The sequence below is a fragment of the Leptonotus elevatus genome, chromosome 9 (genome assembly GCF_054856555.1).
Source record: "Leptonotus elevatus isolate MCC_2025b chromosome 9, RoL_Lele_1.0, whole genome shotgun sequence".
Classification (NCBI taxonomy): domain Eukaryota; kingdom Metazoa; phylum Chordata; class Actinopteri; order Syngnathiformes; family Syngnathidae; genus Leptonotus; species Leptonotus elevatus.
In genome coordinates this window covers 13691040-13711761 of record NC_141247.1, presented here as the reverse complement: position 1 = coordinate 13711761, position 20722 = coordinate 13691040, and the positions used below count along the sequence as shown (strand labels likewise).

The 20722-nt window shown below is 39.3% G+C and overlaps 1 protein-coding gene and 1 pseudogene across 37 annotated transcripts in view; both read left to right on the top strand.

Annotated features, from left to right (window-relative positions):
• The window catches only part of LOC147168452 (protocadherin gamma-A11-like), a 284949-nt gene that overhangs the window by 151423 nt on the left and 112804 nt on the right, over positions 1-20722 (top strand). For 2 of the 36 annotated variants that reach the window (XM_086084330.1, XM_086084307.1), the window contains exon 1: positions 578-3149. The exons of the other annotated variants lie outside the window; for them this stretch is intronic. In XM_086084330.1, coding sequence (XP_085940456.1) covers positions 723-3149 — 2427 coding nt within the window. In that variant the 5' untranslated portion in view covers positions 578-722. Of the gene's footprint in view, positions 1-577; positions 3150-20722 lie in introns of those variants that run through there. 36 annotated transcript variants of the gene reach the window in all.
• Positions 1-20722, top strand: part of LOC147168456 (protocadherin gamma-A11-like) — a 164900-nt pseudogene that overhangs the window by 81873 nt on the left and 62305 nt on the right. The window lies entirely within an intron of this gene.

The window sequence follows — 20722 nt, the reverse complement described above, 5'->3', positions numbered from 1 at the left end:
CTTGTCAAAGTCAATTTTCAGTTGTCAGCTTAGCCCCTCCCCTCTCTCAATCACACAGTCAATAATTTAAAGGCTGAATTGACCCTTTCTCTTAAACCCATTTTTTAGCTAGGTTAAGTGTGTCATTGTTCAACTCACATATACAGCTCATGAAATCTTGATAAGGTTTTCTAGTGTCTGAAACAATTTATAGTTAGGCATACTAAATGTCAAGCAGATAATATAGTGCCAATTTCGCCCACCTGCATTTATAGAATATGTGTCTTCATGTGACAGAGTGTTTGTGGATATTACCTTTGTGTAAGAGTGTCGCTGGGTGGAGATATAACGTTGCTGACTTTTTTTTTTTTTTACAGTCCTATATATATCAAATATTTAATAGCATTATTTTAATCTAAATTGCATCCATTGTCAAACTCTTACAGAGCAATCTTTTTTGTTCCTTTCTTGTACTGTTTCATAAATACATGCTGATGAGCTGCAGTTTGTCTGAGTAGACTCTTAGGGTCGCTGTAGACCACAAAGCGTCGCAGGTTGACAGGCTGGCTGCAAGACGATTAATGCTGCAGCCTCCCATATCTCTGGGAACATTAGAAGACGAGCATCGGGGCCATCATGCTCTTGAAAAAGAGCAATTAAACCGTCAGGATTTACCCTTTTCCTATTTGGATCTAAAGCAGTGGGATTTTTGATCGCCATCGAACACGAATTAATTTGATGGGATGAAAAAGACTGAATTTTGCAGGGAAATAGTCGAATATAGAACAATGGCAAGGCAAGTGCTGGTCTTTATTTTCTCTCTCTCCGTCGGTTCAGTGTTCGGGCAAGTCAGTTACTCTATCCCGGAGGAGATGCCCAAAGGATCTCTCGTTGGAAACATAGCTCATGATTTAGGTTTGCAGACCAAACGTATGCTGTTGGGCAAAGCGCGCATTTTTAACCGAGATGGCGACAATTACGTGGAGTTGAATAGAGAAAGAGGAGTCATCCTTTTGAAAGAAAGGATCGACAGAGAGGCGCTGTGCAGGCAGACGACGCCTTGTGCGTTACATTTTCAAATTATTTTAGAGAACCCCATGCAATTTTACAGCATTACTGTTCAAATTACTGACATTAATGACAATGCGCCAACCTTCAACAGGGGTGAAATGTCGTTCAAAATAAGCGAGTCAGTGACTATCGGAGCAAAATTTGTTTTAGAGAGGGCTGTAGATCTTGATGTCGGCATTAATGGTGTTAATAATTACGAATTAAAACCATCGGATCATTTTGCTCTTAACATGCAAAATAACGCGGATGGAAATAAAAATGTGGAAATGATTTTACGGAAGCCTATAGACAGAGAGAAAGAGGAGCAGATTGCACTCGTGTTAACGGCTGTAGATGGAGGAGAGCCGCGGATGTCAGGAACGATGTTGATTCTTATTACAGTGTTAGACGCTAATGATAATGCCCCCGTTTTTACACAGAACACATACAAAGCTATTGTTACTGAGAATTCACCTGTAGGGACAATTGTGGCTACTGTTTCTGCCTCTGATGCAGATCAGGGCTCCAACGCCAAAACGTCCTATTTTGTAAGCGATGCGTCACATGATATTACAAAAATGTTTCAAATAAACAAGGAAACAGGTGAAGTGACGTTAATTGGAATTATTGATTTTGAGCATTCTCGAAACTATCAGATAAATATACTCGCAAGTGATGAAGGAGGCCTCACGGATTCGTGCAAAATAATTGTTGAAGTGCAAGACGTTAATGACAATGAGCCAAAAATCAGCATAATGTCAAAGTCAAATATTATTTCCGAAAATGCAGAGCTCAATACAGTTGTTACCATGATAAATATAGAAGATAAAGACTCTGGAGACAATGGAAATGTTGTGTGTTTCATAAACGAAAACATACCATTTACATTAAAAACCTCAACAAATAACTTTTATACTTTAGTGACAGACAGTGAATTAGACAGAGAGAGGTCACGCGAATATAATATCACAGTGACGTGTTCTGATGAGGGCGTGCCCTCCCTCTCCAGCAGCATCACTCTCACCTTACTCATTTCAGATGAGAATGACAACACGCCTGTCTTTGAGAAAAGCTCATATGAGGCCTACATTGTTGAAAACAACACGCCAGGTCTCTCTGTATTCACTGTAAAAGCCAGTGATGCTGACTGGAACCAGAATGCTCGTCTTTCTTACATCCTGGAGGACTCCTCTGTTAATGGAGTGCCAGTCTCCTCTTATGTGTCTGTTAGTGCTGAAAATGGAATCATCCATGCAATTCGTTCGTTTGACTATGAGCAACTGAAAGAGTTCCACTTCCGCGTCAGAGCGCAAGATGGAGGTTCCCCTCCCCTCAGCAGCAACGTGAGTGTTCGCATGGTGATCCAGGACCAGAATGACAACGCCCCTCAGGTCCTGTACCCGGTCCAGACGGGCGGCTCGGTGCTGGCCGAAATGGTGCCTCGTTCGGCAGATGTGGGCTATCTGGTGACTAAAGTGGTGGCCGTGGATGTGGACTGTGGGCAGAACGCCTGGCTCTCCTATAAAGTGCACAAGGCCACAGACAGGGCGCTGTTTGAAGTGGGCCTCCACAATGGAGAAATAAGAACTGTCCGGCAGGTGAATGATAAAGACGCTGTCAAACAAAGACTGACTGTTGTAGTGGAGGACAACGGGCAGCCCTCTCGTTCAGCTACAGTCATTGTTAACGTGGCGGTGGCGGACAGCTTCCCTCAAGTGCTGTCAGAGTTCACTGACTTTAGCATGCACGACAAGGAGTACAATGACAAGCTGACTTTTTACTTAGTCCTGGCGCTGGCTGTGGTCTCCTTCCTCTTCATCACCTGCTTGCTGCTTATCATATCAGTCAAAGTGTACAGGTGGAGACAGTCTCGCGTCCTGTACCACTCCAACCTGCCTGTCATTCCGTATTATCCGCCACGGTACTCGGATACTTTGGGAACTGGGACCCTTCCGCACGTGTACAATTACGAGGTGTGCAGAACCACTGACTCCAGAAAAAGTGACATGAAGAATATGCAAGCCATGAGTCAAAGTTTAGTGAGTGTGGATGGAGCTGATGCTGACATGCCGCATGACAACAAGCAGATGTCAGGAGAGTTTTCTCAGATGTCAACCTTGGTGAGTCAATATTTCACGATTATTTCCCTATGTATTAGAGTCGACATGCTCACAATTGCCAAGGGGTTCTCATTGTTGGGTCTCCCCCGTGGGATCCAAATTTCACATCATAATTTAGTCCCAACACACTGAGTAAAACTCGTAAAATTCCAAGTGGCGGCCGTGGCTCAGGGTGTACAGACGGTCGTTCAGTAAGTAGAAGGTTGGCTGTTTGATCCCCGCTCTCCACAAGTCGTGTGTTGTGTCCTTGGGCAAGGCACTTCACACACATTGCCTCCAGTGCTACTCACACTGGTGTATAGAAGATACAAATGTTTGGTGGTGGTCGGAGGGGCTGTAGGCGCACACTGGCAGCCAAGCTTCTGTCAGCCTGTCCCAGGGCAGCTGTGGCTACTTAAGTTTTTTACTGCCACCACAGTGTCAATTTGTGAGTGCATGAATAATGTATCCATTCCACTGTAAAGCGTCTTTGAGTGTCTAGAAAAGCGCTATATAAATCTGATCCATTATTATAAACGAGACAGTCATACAAATATGGTCGTTATTGTTGGAGGACTTGTTGAACTATATAAACACTTTTATTTAGGAAAAAATTGTCAAGAATATGGTGTAGCCCACTTTGAAAAAATAGTGACTTACCTTAAATAATATCAAAATTGCACAAAATTAGCAAGACCACAAAAATAGACTCTCAGGAGGAAAATTACATTTGCAAAAATATTTTGTATAATTGCTATGTAAATTAAGAAAGTGTCAGATTTCAGTAAGATGCATTTTGAACAGGCTTCTGTCTCTTTTATCTTTAATGTACAACAATAAACATTAGAATTATGTGTCATATTTACCTTTATATTCACAGAAGGTTAAAGTTCAATGCACGTGATTAGTGCTTTTCTTTAAAAAAATATAATAATAAATTAAAAGTCCCAACAATAAATATAGCCCATGTGTATTTTTAGACATATACATATATTTATAACATATTATTTTGTCATCCGATGCCCACAGTTTGGAATCCATAATTTAGGATAATAATTCATAAAGGTTCAAATAATGCAGGTGTATTTTTCTTATTTAAAAACAATCTATAATATGTTAGCATTTATAATCTGCATAGCTTTCATCTGTTAAATATTCGACACAAATAAAGGTTTTGAGCTGCAATGTTGCTGCCCATGGTGCCCAAGTCTCGACGGACCTGTATTCATACGTTGATGAGATGACAGCCCATACTCTTTTAAAAATTCCATCAGAAATTATATAATCACTTCACCAGTTGCATCTTAAAATAAGATCATAATTCTGTACAATATTAATGAGTAAAGCGATTGTAGTTTGTTCTGCTGTGCTGTTGTGATCCATTTTTTGTAAAGGGTTACTTTATGTCGAGTGTATTTTATTCAAGTAAATTTAGTATTATTTCCTTACAATTACACAATATTTTCTGTTCATATTGTCATCAAGTGGAAGGTTTCGCTTGCATCGTTACAGAATTTGTGTCAGTTTGTCTGCTATGCAGAGGCCGTTCTTACACGTTTTAGACTCTAAGAGACGCTGTTGGCTTGGATATGACTTTCCATGTGTTGTCGTCATGCAGTCCTCTCGACTAGTGACGAGATACGCTATACTGGAGGAGATTTTGTGTCTTTTGTTGGCGGAGAGGGCAAGTGAAAGAACAACAGTGCATGCGCGCTGCAGACTATTTGCACGTCAACGTCGATTTTGCGAGCAGGAGACAGATTATTTAAGCAAAACATAAAACAATTTTCTTTTCTTTTTTATGTCATCATGGATAATATCGGACCGCTCCCTTTCTCATTCGCAAAATGGAGGTTATTTTATGGATGGCGACGGCAAATAGGAACGCTCATGTTGCTGCTTCATTTGCTCACCACGGTAGGTGGTCAAATTCGTTATTCTATTCCCGAGGAGATGAAAAAAGGATCCGTGATTGGAAATGTGGCGCAAGGTCTTAGTTTGGACATGAAGAGACTCAGTGCTGGACGCGCCCGCATCGTGACGGGAGGAAACATCCAGTACACGGAGCTGAAAACAGACAAAGGGCTCCTGCTCGTCAACGACAGAATAGACCGAGAGCAGCTTTGTAGAGATGTGACTCCATGTAGCTTCAGTTTTGAGATTATTTTAGAAAACCCGTTAGAACTGCACAGAGTCATGGTTGAGGTTTTAGATGTAAATGATCATGCTCCCGTCTTTGCAAATAAAAACAAGGCTCTCATATTTGAAATAAGTGAATCTGCTGCAGTAGGAGTGCAGTTTCCACTGCCGAGTGCAGAGGATCAAGATGTGGGGCAAAATGGGTTGCAAAATTATATTTTGTCCCCAAACGACAATTTTATATTAAATCAGCATGCAAATCCAGATGGCAGTAAATATGTGGAAATGGTGCTCCAGAAGCCTTTAGACAGAGAGCGACGTCCCCATTTGTCATTAAAATTAATTGCAGTTGATGGTGGAACACCGCAGCGATCTGGTACTGTACATATAGAAATAAATGTGTTAGATGTAAATGACAACCAGCCCGTATTTAACCAAACGGCCTATAAAGCCTCTGTAATTGAAAATGCAATAAAAGGAACTAGTATTATTACGGTAAATGCTACAGATGCTGACAGTGGTTCAAGTGGACTCATTAAATATAGTTTGTCTAAAATGAGAGGAAGTGCAACAGATACATTTGATATTGACGAAAACACTGGCACAATTTATGTGTCTGGTCAAATCGACTATGAAAGGGATAGAAAATATGAAGTGAGGGTGGAAGCAAAGGATCAAGGCGGTCTGACTGGGACCAGTAAAGTGATATTTGACGTTATTGACATAAATGACAATGCTCCAGTTATTAATATAATGTCATTTTCAAGTCCTCTGTCTGAGGATTCACCTCCTGGTACAACAATTGCCATTCTGAGCATAAACGATGTTGATTCTGACAAAAATGGACAAATTAAATGTTCAATTGATGGGAAACTTCCTTTTAAACTGGAGACTCCTTTAACAAATTATTACAATCTGATTTCAGACCAATATTTGGATAGAGAATCTGTTTCAGAATATAACATAACAATTACAGCAACCGATCTCGGAACGCCTCCACTTTCTAGCTCAACAAAATTACATCTTAGAATCTTAGACGTGAATGACAACGCGCCATTATTTGACAAAAGTATTTATTCTGCTTATGTCGCAGAAAATAATTCTCCTGGCGTTTCCATATTTACTGTTACTGCTCGAGATGCTGATTGGAATCAAAATGCTAGAATATCTTATATTTTAGAGGACACTCAGATAAGTGGCAGTCCAGTTTCTACTTTTGTTATTTTAAATTCTGAAACCGGTGTTCTCAGTGCAGTTCGATCTTTTGATTATGAGCAAATTAAACAAGTAGAGTTGGTGGTCAGGGCACAAGATGGAGGCTCCCCTCCTCTAAGCAGCAACGTGAGCGTTCGCTTGGTGATCCAGGACCAGAACGACAACGCCCCTCAGGTCCTGTACCCGGTCCAGACGGGCGGCTCGGTGTTGGCCGAAATGGTGCCTCGTTCGGCAGACGTGGGCTATCTGGTGACTAAAGTGGTGGCCGTGGATGTGGACTGTGGGCAGAACGCCTGGCTCTCCTATAAAGTGCACAAAGCCACAGACAGGGCGCTGTTTGAAGTGGGCCTCCACAATGGAGAAATAAGAACTGTCCGGCAGGTGAATGATAAAGATGCTGTCAAACAAAGACTGACTGTTGTAGTGGAGGACAACGGGCAGCCCTCTCGTTCAGCTACAGTCATTGTTAACGTGGCGGTGGCGGACAGCTTCCCTCAAGTGCTGTCAGAGTTCACTGACTTTAGCATGCACGACAAGGAGTACAATGACAAGCTGACTTTTTACTTAGTCTTGGCGCTGGCTGTGGTCTCCTTCCTCTTCATCACCTGCTTGCTGCTTATCATATCAGTCAAAGTGTACAGGTGGAGACAGTCTCGTGTCCTGTACCACTCCAACCTGCCTGTCATTCCGTATTATCCGCCGCGGTACTCGGATACTTTGGGGACTGGGACCCTCCCGCACGTCTACAATTATGAGGTGTGCAGGACCACTGACTCCAGAAAAAGTGACATGAAGAATATGCAAGCCATGAGTCAAAGCTTAGTGAGTGTGGATGGAGCTGATGCTGAGCCGGTGCATGTAAACAAGCAGATGTCAGGAGAGTTTTCTCAGATGTCAACCTTGGTGAGTCAATATTTCACAATTATTTCCCTATAGAGTCGATATGATCACAATTCCCAAGCGGTTCTCATTGTTGGGTCTGGTATCCAAATGTTTCACATTTTCATTTAGTCCCATGCATCACAACACACTCGGAGTAAAACTAAAAAGGTTTATTAAATAGTCAAGAATATACGGTTAGTGTGCACTTAAAAAATAATGACAAACTTTAATTAATATCAAAATTGCACAATATTAGCAAGACCACAAAATTTGACTTTCAGGAGGAAAATGACAATTGCAAAAACATTTTGTAGGCTATATGTATAAAATTACGGTGTGAATTAAAAAAAAAAGTGTCACATTTCAGTAAGATGCATTTTGAACAGGGTTCTGTCTCTTTTAATCTTCAACGTACAACAATAAACATTGAAATGATGTGTTATAGTTACCTTTACTTTCAACAGGCGCTGAAAGTGGCATGTGATGAGTGTTTTTCTTTATAAAAACAAAAAATCTAAATATTGGCCCAAACAATAAATATAGATAAGTTTTAAATGTATCATTGGTTTGGAATCCATAATTTAGGATAAGAGTTCTTAAAAAGGTCAAATAATGTAGGTGTAATTGTTTATTTTAAAAAAAAAAAACTAGAATATAATAGCTTTCTGGAGGAGAATTCATTTATAATCTGCATCGCTTTCATCTTGTTAAATATTTGGCAAAACAAAGGTTTTGAGCTGCAATGTCGCTGTCCATGGAGCCCAAGTCTTGACGGACATTTTTTCTCTCCAACAAGTCCACACTTCCAAGTCCAAGATGAGAGCCCAGACTGACATTGCAGTGCTACATTCTTACAGGACTCCTTTAAAAAATCATCAAAAATGTTGTTAAATATATGCTTAATATTTAGGCTATATGAATTATTATAACTCATGAAATTTAAGATTGTTATCTAATGATTTGAATGAATGATTATAGCAATATTATTGACCTAATAATAATAATAATAAAAAAAATAATAATATAGTTCACCAAATGCATCTTTAAAAAATCATAATTTTGTTCAATCTTAATGAATAAACGATTAAGTGTAGTTTGTTCTGTTGTTTGTAAAGGGTTATTTAATGTCGACTGTATTTTATTAAAGTCAATTTATATTATTTCCTTAGAATTACACGTTATTTTCTGTTCATATTTTCATCAAGTTGAAGGATTACCTATTCGCTTGCATCTTTACACAATTTGTGTCAGTTTGTCTGCTGTGCAGAGCCCGCTCTTACACATTTTAGACTCTAAGAGACGCTGTTGGCTTGGATATGATTTTCCGTGTATTGTCGTCATGCAGTCCTCTCGACTGGTGACGAGATACTGGAGGAGATTTTTTTGTCTTTTGTTGGCAGTGAGTGGGAGAGAAAGAACAACGCTGTGCGCTGCAGATTTGTATTGTATTTATTTTTCTTGCTTGTAAACGTCGAATTGGTGACCAGTTAACGGATTATTTACCCAAACGAATAATTGCTCTTTTTTTGGCGAGCCATGGATAACAGCGGACCTCTCCAGTTTTCATGCGCAAAATGTCGATTATATGGATTGCGACAGCAAATAGGAACGCTCATGTTGCTGCTTCGTTTGGTTGCGGTAGGTGGTCAGATTCGTTATTCTATTCCGGAAGAGATGAAGAAAGGCTCCGTGATTGGAAATGTGGCGCAAGATCTCGGTTTGGACATGAAAAGACTCATTTCAGGGCGGGCACGCATTTTGACGGAAGATAACATCCAGTACACGGAGCTGAAAACAGACAAAGGGCTCCTGCTCGTCAATGACAGAATAGACCGAGAGCAGCTTTGTGGAGATGAGACGCCGTGCAGTTTCAGTTTTGAGATTATTTTAGAAACCCCAATCGAGTTGCACAGAATAATTGTTGAGGTTTTGGATATAAATGATCATAGTCCCGTTTTTCTAAATAAAGATAAGGCTTTTAAATTTGAAATTAGTGAATCTACTGTAGTTGGAGTGCCATATCCTCTACCGAGTGCAGAAGATCAAGATGTGGGGCAAAATGCGTTGCAAAATTATATTTTGTCACCAAACGACAATTTTGTACTGAATCAGCATGCAAATCCAGATGGCAGCAAATATGTTGAAATGGTGCTTAAGAAGTCTTTAGACAGAGAGCGACACCCTGATTTGTCATTAAAATTAATTGCAGTTGATGGTGGAACACCGCAGAGATCTGGAACCATAAACATAGAAATAAATGTGTTAGATGCAAATGACAACCGGCCAATATTTAATCAATCAGAGTACAAAGCCTCTGTTATGGAAAACACAGTAAAAGGAACGCGTATAATTACGGTAAATGCTACCGATGCTGACAGTGGTTCAAATGGACTCATCACATACAATTTGTCCAGAATGAAAGGAAGTGCCGCAAATATATTCCATATTGACGAAAACACTGGTACAATTTATGTGTCTGGTGAAATAGACTATGAAAAGAACAAAAAGTATGAAGTGAGAGTGGAAGCAAAGGATCACGGTGGGTTAATTGGGACAAGTAAAGTTATATTTGATGTCATTGACATGAATGACAATACTCCAGTTATTAATATAAAATCATTTTCAAGTCCTCTCTCTGAGGATTCACCTCCTGGTACAACAGTTGCAGTTCTCAACATAAAAGATGCAGATTCAGATAGAAATGGACAAATTAAATGTTCCATGGATGGCAAGTTTCCTTTTAAAATTGAGCCATCTCTTACAAATTATTACAATTTAATTTCAGATCACTATTTTGATCGAGAATCTGTCTCTGAATATAACATTACAATTACCGCCACTGATCTTGGAACGCCTCCGCTTTCTAGTACAACAAAGCTGCATCTTAGAATCTCAGATGTGAATGATAATGCACCAATATTTGATAAAAACATTTATTACGCTTATGTCGCAGAAAATAATTCTCCTGGCGTTTCCATATTTACTGTTACTGCTCGAGATGCTGATTGGAATCAAAATGCTAGAATATCTTATCTTTTAGAGGACACTCAGATAAGTGGCAGTCCAGTTTCTACTTTTGTTTCTTTAAATTCTGAAACTGGTGTTCTTAGTGCCGTTCGATCATTTGATTATGAGCAAATTAAACAAGTGGACTTGGTGGTCAGAGCACAAGATGGAGGCTCCCCTCCTCTCAGCAGCAACGTGAGCGTTTGCTTGGTGATCCAAGACCAGAACGACAACGCCCCTCAGGTCCTGTACCCGGTCCAGACGGGCGTTTCGGTGTTGGCCGAAATGGTGCCTCGTTCGGCAGACGTGGGCTATCTGGTGACTAAAGTGGTGGCCGTGGATGTGGACTGTGGGCAGAACGCCTGGCTCTCCTATAAAGTGCACAAAGCCACAGACAGGGCGCTGTTTGAAGTGGGCCTCCACAATGGAGAAATAAGAACTGTCCGGCAGGTGAATGATAAAGATGCTGTCAAACAAAGACTGACTGTTGTAGTGGAGGACAACGGGCAGCCCTCTCGTTCAGCTACAGTCATTGTTAACGTGGCGGTGGCGGACAGCTTCCCTCAAGTGCTGTCAGAGTTCACTGACTTTAGCATGCACGACAAGGAGTACAATGACAAGCTGACTTTTTACTTAGTCTTGGCGCTGGCTGTGGTCTCCTTCCTCTTCATCACCTGCTTGCTGCTTATCATATCAGTCAAAGTGTACAGGTGGAGACAGTCTCGCGTCCTGTACCACTCCAACCTGCCTGTCATTCCGTATTACCCCCCACGGTACTCGGATACTTTGGGAACTGGGACTCTCCCGCACGTCTACAATTACGAGGTGTGCAGGACCACTGACTCCAGAAAAAGTGACATGAAGAATATGCAAGCCATGAGTCAAAGTTTAGTGAGTGTGGATGGAGCTGATGCTGAGCCGGCGCATGTAAACAAGCAGATGTCAGGAGCATTTTTTCAGACATCAACCTTGGTGAGTCAATGTTTCACCATTCTTTCAATATATTGTATTTGACTAAATAAATCAACAGTTAACATCGAAAAAGGTTTTTCATCAGGTCTCAACCTGGGGTCAATAGTTTTTTTTACGTTACCTTTCAATCACAACCACTTAGAAATCGTGTTTTATTAAAAAAAAAACAGTGTTTAAGGTTACTTATAATTTGAAAGTAATATACCTGTGTAATTTGAAATGGTAATGTTGGATCTTGTTATAGAACATAAAGCAGACATTATCCCAACAATTTTACGTTTTGGGAATATGAGTTAATTAACCTGTTTTTATCCATCTCAGTGGGTGGCGATTTCGTCAGTTGCTGTTGACTTAAAATGACATCACAGTTGCTCAAGACTCAGGTAACCAATCACGGCTCAATCCGATTTTTGTGTTATGCCATGTGACATTCGCAAATTGAGCTGTGATTGGTTACCTGAGTCTTGAGCAACTGTGATGTCATATTAAGTCAACAGCAAGTGGAAAAATGGCCGCCCCTTAAGATGGATAAAAACGGCTCTTTTTCGCTGCTTAATCTATATTCCATAAACACAATATTAATCAGAATGTTGAGACTAGCAGGGCCACATAAGTAGAACACATATTTGTGAAGAAAACATTTCGCTTGATTTCCCTTTAAGACTGCTGTTGAATTGAATGTCAAAATTGTGCAGAAAAATAAGAATAAACAATTATACATCTGTTGAGGAACATGACGATTGCCGTAAAATGACTTGACTAGAATGTAAATAATCTAAAATAGAAATAGCATATATAACGTATATAGACGGTGTAAATGAATAAAAAAGTGTCAGAGTTGAGTACATTTAACACAACTTTTTTTCTTTTAATCACCTCCTCACTACAATGAACATTTAGAACATTGTGTCCGTCAAATAACAATAGAAGGAAGTTACAGGAGCACTGCATGTTGACCATGCTTGTCTTTTAAAATGGAGATATTTTCAAAATAAAAGTGAACAACAGTGAATATGGGAGAAAGAAAGAAAGAAAGAAAGAAAGAAAGAAAGAAAGAAAGAAAGAATGTCATCGTCCGACAACAACCAGCGCGCAAACCAGCCTCATTCCTTCCAAGGACATTTTACGTAATTGTAAAAACGAAAAATATGTCAATATTTTAACAGGTAATGATGATATGCAGTTTCGACATTTTTAAACAGTTGACAAAAATAGATAGCCTATTTGTGTTTCCGTGATATTGCAATCTATGAGCTGCAATGTCGCTGTCCATGGTGTTGGAAAGGTTTTCGCATGACTTAACTCAAACGCTGAGACAAACGCTCCACTATACCAATGCAGCATTGTTGCAATACTTGAAAAAGTCTCAAAATGAGTGTTGGTCAAATGTAATTGTTGACAAATGTATTGATTTGAATTCATAATAATAAACAGCAAAATTGTGAAAATACAATTAATAATAAGGCTATGAACAACTATTTTAGTAGTAGTGGTGATGATAATAATAATAATAATAATAATAATAATAATAATAATAATAATAATAATAATAATTAATAATAATAATAATGCACTGCACCTGGCACATTTTTTTAAAGTTATTCTGGTAACCTTCCTTTGAATAACTAATTTCACACACATGCAAATGTGATTGATTATTATTTTATTTTTTTCATCATTTGCAAAGGCGTTACTAATTTCCATTTTGTTTTATTGAAACATTAGTTTCCTGAGTAATGCGCAGTATTTTCTGTATAGGGCTATTTCCATATGTGCTGTGCCTTTCAATGTTGAGTGCAGTCCATTTATTTTTATTTTTTTGCTGCAGTTCCCGTTCTTACACGTTTCAGACTCTAAGAGACGCTGTTGGCTTGGATATGATTTTCCATGTATTGTCGTCATGCAGTCCTCCCTCTTTCCGAGGCAATGAAGCAGATTTTCTGTCTTTTGTTGACGTGAGAGGAAGTGAACGGACAACGATCTCCGCCTCACATTTATTTACGTGTAAAGAGCTGAGCAGGGAACGGATTATTTGCAAATTACCAGGACATAACGTTGCTCTTTTTTTTCTTTTTTCTTTTTTCTTTTTGACATCATGGATAATCACAGATATCTCTCTTTCACGTGCCCAAAATGGAGGGTGTTTTATGGATGGATACGGATAATAGGAACGCTCATGTTACTTGGTTTGATAACCAAGGTAGGTGGTCAGATTCGTTATTCTATTCCAGAAGAAATGAAGAAAGGCTCTGTAATTGGAAACGTGGCGCAAGATCTCGGTTTGGATATGAAGAGAATCATTTCTGGGCGGGCGCGCACCGTGACGGGAGAAATCATACAGTACACGGAGCTGAAAGCAGACAATGGGCTCCTGGTCGTCAGTGACAGAATAGACCGAGAGCAGCTTTGTAGAGATGTGATGCCATGTAGCTTCAGTTTTGAGATTATTTTAGAAAACCCGATAGAGCTGCACAGGATAGTTGTTGAGGTTCTGGATATAAATGATCACGCTCCCACATTTCCAGATAAAGAAAAAGTGTTTGAAATAAGTGAAGGTGTGGCAGTTGGGGTGCGTTTTCCTCTGCAGAGTGCAGAGGATCAAGATGTGGGGCAAAACACATTGCAAAACTATATTTTGTCACCAAACGACAATTTTATACTGAATCAGCATGCAAATCCAGATGGCAGTAAATATGTTGAAATGGTGCTCCAGAAGCCTTTAGACAGAGAGCTACGTCCCCATTTGTCATTGAAATTAATTGCAGTTGATGGAGGAACACCACAGAGATCTGGTACTGTAAATATAGAAATAAATGTTTTAGATGCAAACGACAACGAACCCATATTTAACCAGTCAGTATATAAAGCATCTGTTATGGAAAACACAAAAAAAGGAACTAGTATAATAACGGTTAATGCTACAGACGCTGACAGTGGGTCAAATGGACTAATTTCTTATAGTTTGTCTGAAATGAAGGGAAGTGCAATATATATATTTAATATTGATGAAAAAACTGGTACAATTTATGTGTCTAGTCAAATAGACTTTGAAAAGAATAAGAAGTATGAAGTGAGGGTGGAAGCTAAAGATCATAGTGGTCTGACTGGGACCAGTAAAGTGATATTTGATGTTATTGACATGAATGACAATGCTCCAGTTATTAATTTGATGTCATTTTCAAGCCCTCTGCCAGAGGATTCAGCTCCTGGTACAACAATTGCAGTCTTGAATATAAAGGATGTTGATTCTGACAGAAATGGAGAAATAAAATGTTCCATAGATGGAAAACTTCCTTTTAAATTGGAGACTTCTTTAACAAACTATTACAATTTGATTTCAGACCAATATTTTGATAGAGAATATGTCTCTGAATATAACATAACAATTACAGCCACCGATCTTGGAACACCTCCTCTTTCTAGTACAACAAAGTTGCATCTTAGAATCTCAGACGTGAATGACAACGCACCATTATTTGATAAAAACATTTATTACGCATATGTCGCAGAGAATAATTCTCCTGGCATTTCCATATTTGCTGTCACTGCTCGAGATGCTGATTGGAATCAAAATGGGAGAATATCTTATATTTTAGAGGACACTCAGATAAGTGGCAGTTCAGTTTCTACTTTTGTTACTTTAAATTCTGAAACTGGTGTTCTCAGTGCAGTTCGATCATTTGATTATGAGCAAATTAAACAAGTAGACTTGGTGGTCAGGGCACAAGATGGAGGCTCCCCTCCTCTCAGCAGCAACGTGAGCGTTCGCTTGGTGATCCAAGACCAGAACGACAACGCCCCTCAGGTCCTGTACCCGGTCCAGACGGGCGTTTCGGTGTTGGCCGAAATGGTGCCTCGTTCGGCAGACGTGGGCTATCTGGTGACTAAAGTGGTGGCCGTGGATGTGGACTGTGGGCAGAACGCCTGGCTCTCCTATAAAGTGCACAAAGCCACAGACAGGGCGCTGTTTGAAGTGGGCCTCCACAATGGAGAAATAAGAACTGTCCGCCAAGTGACTGATAAAGATGCTGTCAAACAAAGACTGACTGTTGTAGTGGAGGACAACGGGCAGCCCTCTCGTTCAGCTACAGTCATTGTTAACGTGGCGGTGGCGGACAGCTTCCCTCAAGTGCTGTCAGAGTTCACTGACTTTAGCATGCACGACAAGGAGTACAATGACAAGCTGACTTTTTACTTAGTCTTGGCGCTGGCTGTGGTCTCCTTCCTCTTCATCACCTGCTTGCTGCTTATCATATCAGTCAAAGTGTACAGGTGGAGACAGTCTCGTGTCCTGTACCACTCCAACCTGCCTGTCATTCCGTATTACCCCCCACGGTACTCGGATACTTTGGGAACTGGGACTCTCCCGCACGTCTACAATTACGAGGTGTGCAGGACCACTGACTCCAGAAAAAGTGACATGAAGAATATGCAAGCCATGAGTCAAAGTTTAGTGAGTGTGGATGGAGCTGATGCTGAGCCGGCGCATGTAAACAAGCAGATGTCAGGAGAATTTTTTCAGACGTCAACCTTGGTGAGTCAATGTTTCACCATTCTTTCAATATATTGTATTAGTCTAAATAAATCAACAGTTTTCATAGAAAATGTTTTTTTATCAGGTCTCACCCTGGGGTCAATAGTTTTTTTACGTTACCTTTCAATCACAACCACTTAGAAAGACATGTGTTTTATGTCAAAAAATATAGTGTTTAAGATCACTTATAATTTGAAAGTAATATACCTGTGTAATTTGAAATGGTAATGTCAGATATTGTTATAGAACATAAAGCAGACATTATCCCAACAATTTTACGTTTTGGGAATATGAGTTAATTAACCTGTTTTTATCCATCTCAGTGGGTGGCGATTTTGTCAGTTGCCGTTGACTTAAAATTACATCACAGTTGCTCAAGACTCAGGTAACCAATCACGGCTCAATCCGATTTTTGTGTTATGCCATGTGACATTTGCAAATTGAGCTTTGATTGGTTACCTGAGTCTTGAGCAACTGTGATGTCATATTAAGTCAACAGCAAGTGGAAAAATGGCCGCCCCTTAAAATGGATAAAAACGGCTCTTTTTCGCTGCTTAATCTATATTCCATAAACACAATATTAATTAGAATGTTGAGACTAGCAGGGCCACATAAATAGAAGACATATTTGTGAAGAAAAATTTTCGCTTGATTTCTTTTTAAGACTACTGTTTAATTGAATGTCAAAATTGTGCAGAAAAATAAGAATAAACAATTATACATCTGTTGAGGAACATGACGATTGCAGTAAAATGACTTGACTAGAATGTAAATAATACAAAATAGAAATAACATATGTAACGTATATAAACGGTGTAAATTAATAAAGAAGTGTCAGAGTTATAAACAGCAAAATTGTGAAAATACTTTAAAAAATAACACAATTAATAATAAGGCTATGAACAACTGTTTTAGTAGTAGTGGTTATGATGATAATAATAATAATAATAGTAATAATAGTAATAATAGTAATAATAGTAATAATAGTAATAATAATAATAATAATAATAATACTACTAATAATAATAATAATAATAATAATAATAATAATAATAATGCACTGCACCTGGCACATTTTTTTAAAGTTATTCTGGTAACCTTCCTTTGAATAACTAATTTTACACACATGCAAATGTGATTGATTATTATTTTATTTTTTTCATCATTTGCAAAGGCGTTACTAATTTCCATTTTGTTTTATTGAAACATTAGTTTCCTGAGTAATACACAGTATTTTCTGTATAGGGCTATTTCCATATGTGCTGTGCCTTTCAATGTTGAGTGCAGTCCATTTATTTTTATTTTTTTGCTGCAGTTCCCGTTCTTACACGTTTTAGACTCTAAGAGACGCTGTTGGCTTGGATATGATTTTCCATGTGTTGTCGTCATGCAGTCCTCCCTCTTTACGAGGCACTGAAGCAGATTTTCTGTCTTTTGTTGACGGTGAGAGGAAGTGAACGGACAAAGATCTCCGCCTCACATTTATTTACGTGCAAAGAGCTGAGCAGGGAACGGTTTATTTGCAAATTACCAGGACATAACGTTGCTCTTTTTTTTCTTTTTTTCTTTTTGACATCATGGATAATCACAGATATCTCTCTTTCACGTGCCCAAAATGGAGGGTGTTTTATGGATGGATACGGATAATAGGAACGCTCATGTTACTTGGTTTGATAACCAAGGTAGGTGGTCAGATTCGTTATTCTATTCCAGAAGAAATGAAGAAAGGCTCTGTAATTGGAAACGTGGCGCAAGATCTCGGTTTGGATATGAAGAGAATCATTTCTGGGCGGGCGCGCATCGTGACGGGAGAAAACATACAGTACACGGAGCTGAAAGCAGACAATGGGCTCCTGGTCGTCAGTGACAGAATAGACCGAGAGCAGCTTTGTAGAGATGTGACGCCGTGCAGTTTTAGCTTTGAGATTATTTTAGAAAAACCGATAGAGTTGCACAGGATAATTGTTGAGGTGCTGGATATAAATGATCACGCTCCCACATTTCCAAATAAAAAAAACGTGTTTGAAATAAGTGAAGGTGCGGCAGTTGGGGTCCGTTTTCCCTTGCAGAGTGCAGAGGATCAAGATGTGGGGCAAAACACATTGCAAAACTACATGTTGTCCCCAAACGACAATTTTATACTGAATCAGCATGCAAATTCAGATGGCAGTAAATATGTTGAAATGGTGCTCCAGAAGCCTTTAGACAGAGAGCTACGTCCCCATTTGTCATTAAAAGTAATTGCAGTTGATGGAGGAACACCACAGAGATCTGGTACTGTAAATATAGAAATAAATGTTTTAGATGCAAACGATAACGAACCCATGTTTAACCAGTCAGCATATAAAGCGTCTGTTATGGAAAACACGATAAAAGGAACTAGTATAATAACAGTTAATGCTACAGATGCTGACAGTGGGTCAAATGGACTCATTTCTTATAGTTTGTCTGAAATAAAGGGAAGTGCAGTAGAAATATTTAATATTGATGAAAACACTGGTACAATCTATGTGTCTGGTCAAATAGACTATGAAAATAATATAAAGTATGAAGTGAGGGTGGAAGCAAAAGATCAAGGTGGGCGAATTGGGACCAGTAAAGTTGTATTTGATGTTATTGACGTAAATGACAATGCTCCCGTTATTAATATAATGTCATTTTCAAGCCCTCTGTCGGAGGATTCACCTCCTGGTATAACAGTTGCAGTTCTTAACATAAAAGATGTTGATTCTGATAAAAATGGCCAAATTAAATGCTCCATTGATGGAAAACTTCCTTTTAAATTGGAGAAATCTTTAACTAACTATTACAATTTGATTTCAGATCAATATTTTGATAGAGAATCGGTTTCAGAATATAACATAACAGTAACAGCCACTGATCTCGGAACACCTCCGCTTTCTAGCTCAACAAAATTACGTCTTAGAATTTCAGATGTGAACGATAATGCACCCATATTTGATAAAAACATTTATTCTGCTTATGTCACAGAGAATAATTCTCCTGGCATTTCCATATTTGCTGTCACTGCTCAAGATGCTGATTGGAATCAAAATGCGAGAATATCTTATCTTTTAGAGGACACTCAGATAAGTGGCAGTTCAGTTTCTACTTTTGTTTCTTTAAATTCTGAAACTGGTGTTCTTAGTGCCGTTCGATCATTTGATTATGAGCAAATTAAACAAGTGGACTTGGTGGTCAGAGCACAAGATGGAGGCTCCCCTCCTCTCAGCAGCAACGTGAGCGTTCGCTTGGTGATCCAAGACCAGAACGACAACGCCCCTCAGGTCCTGTACCCGGTCCAGACGGGCGTTTCGGTGTTGGCCGAAATGGTGCCTCGTTCGGCAGACGTGGGCTATCTGGTGACTAAAGTGGTGGCCGTTGATGTGGACTGTGGGCAGAACGCCTGGCTCTCCTATAAAGTGCACAAAGCCACAGACAGGGCGCTGTTTGAAGTGGGCCTCCACAATGGAGAAATAAGAACTGTCCGGCAGGTGACTGATAAAGATGCTGTCAAACAAAGACTGACTGTTGTAGTGGAGGACAACGGGCAGCCCTCTCGTTCAGCTACAGTCATTGTTAACGTGGCGGTGGCGGACAGCTTCCCTCAAGTGCTCTCAGAGTTCACTGACTTTAGCATGCACGACAAGGAGTACAATGACAAGCTGACTTTTTACTTAGTCTTGGCGCTGGCTGTGGTCTCCTTCCTCTTCATCACCTGCTTGCTGCTTATCATATCAGTCAAAGTGTACAGGTGGAGACAGTCTCGCGTCCTGTACCATTCCAGCCTGCCTGTCATTCCGTATTATCCTCCACGGTACTCGGATACTTTGGGGACAGGGACTCTTCCACATGTGTACAATTATGAGGTGTGCAGGACCACTGACTCCAGAAAAAGTGACTGTAAATTGGACAGAGCTTTTAGTCAGAATGTGCTGGTCATGGACCCCAGTTCTGGGAGGACCTTGCAGATGAGACAAAGTCAAAAGAACATCCTGGATGAACCTGACTCTCCTTTAGAGGTTAGTTCAACATAATTTGTCTTTTTGTCTTCAATAAGAAACAGTCATATAAGAAAATGTTAATATATATTTGAATTTATTATATTAGATATAGCCTATCATTTCAATACATAATCTACTTTTTAGTATGCCAATATAACAAATAGTAAAATTTTCAGCACCAAGGACAGCGTGCTACTCATTCACGTATCATATTTTCCGTTCCAATGGAGTGGTAATATATAACATAAGTCCATGTTCTATCACTTTAATGACGTTTCACATAAGCCCGCATGAATGTGTGAAGTTTGATTGTTTTTTGTTTTTGTCTTGGCTAGAATTCAGGTTTGTTTTTAGCTTTGTCATATGCAGTTGAGATAAAGGTTTGGGGAAGTGTTTATTTGTCCTTCAATCTGACTCTGAATGCCATTGTATAAGTTTATTGAGCATATATTGAAATAAAATCCCCTGAATTTTAATTTGCTATGTCAATACAAATACAAATACAAATTAACCTTCAAAAAGAATATTTTAAACAAAATAAGTGGGTGTGTTTGGTGACCTAAGACTTTTATGTGCACATTGTGTTGCAGGTAATCTTACCCTATAACCTCAAATCAAACTCCTACTATGACTCAAAATGTATAACCGGCACATGATGTACAATATGTAATTGAAAAATTATTGTTAGACATAGGCTACATACATAGGTATTGTTGTGTAAGCGTTTCACCTCTCACAATATGTAATATTGCAACAAAAATGAAATTATTAACCTTTACAAGGGACTATTTTAGCTGCTTTAAATGCATAGGCTTATTCGCCTTTTTTATTATATAACTAAC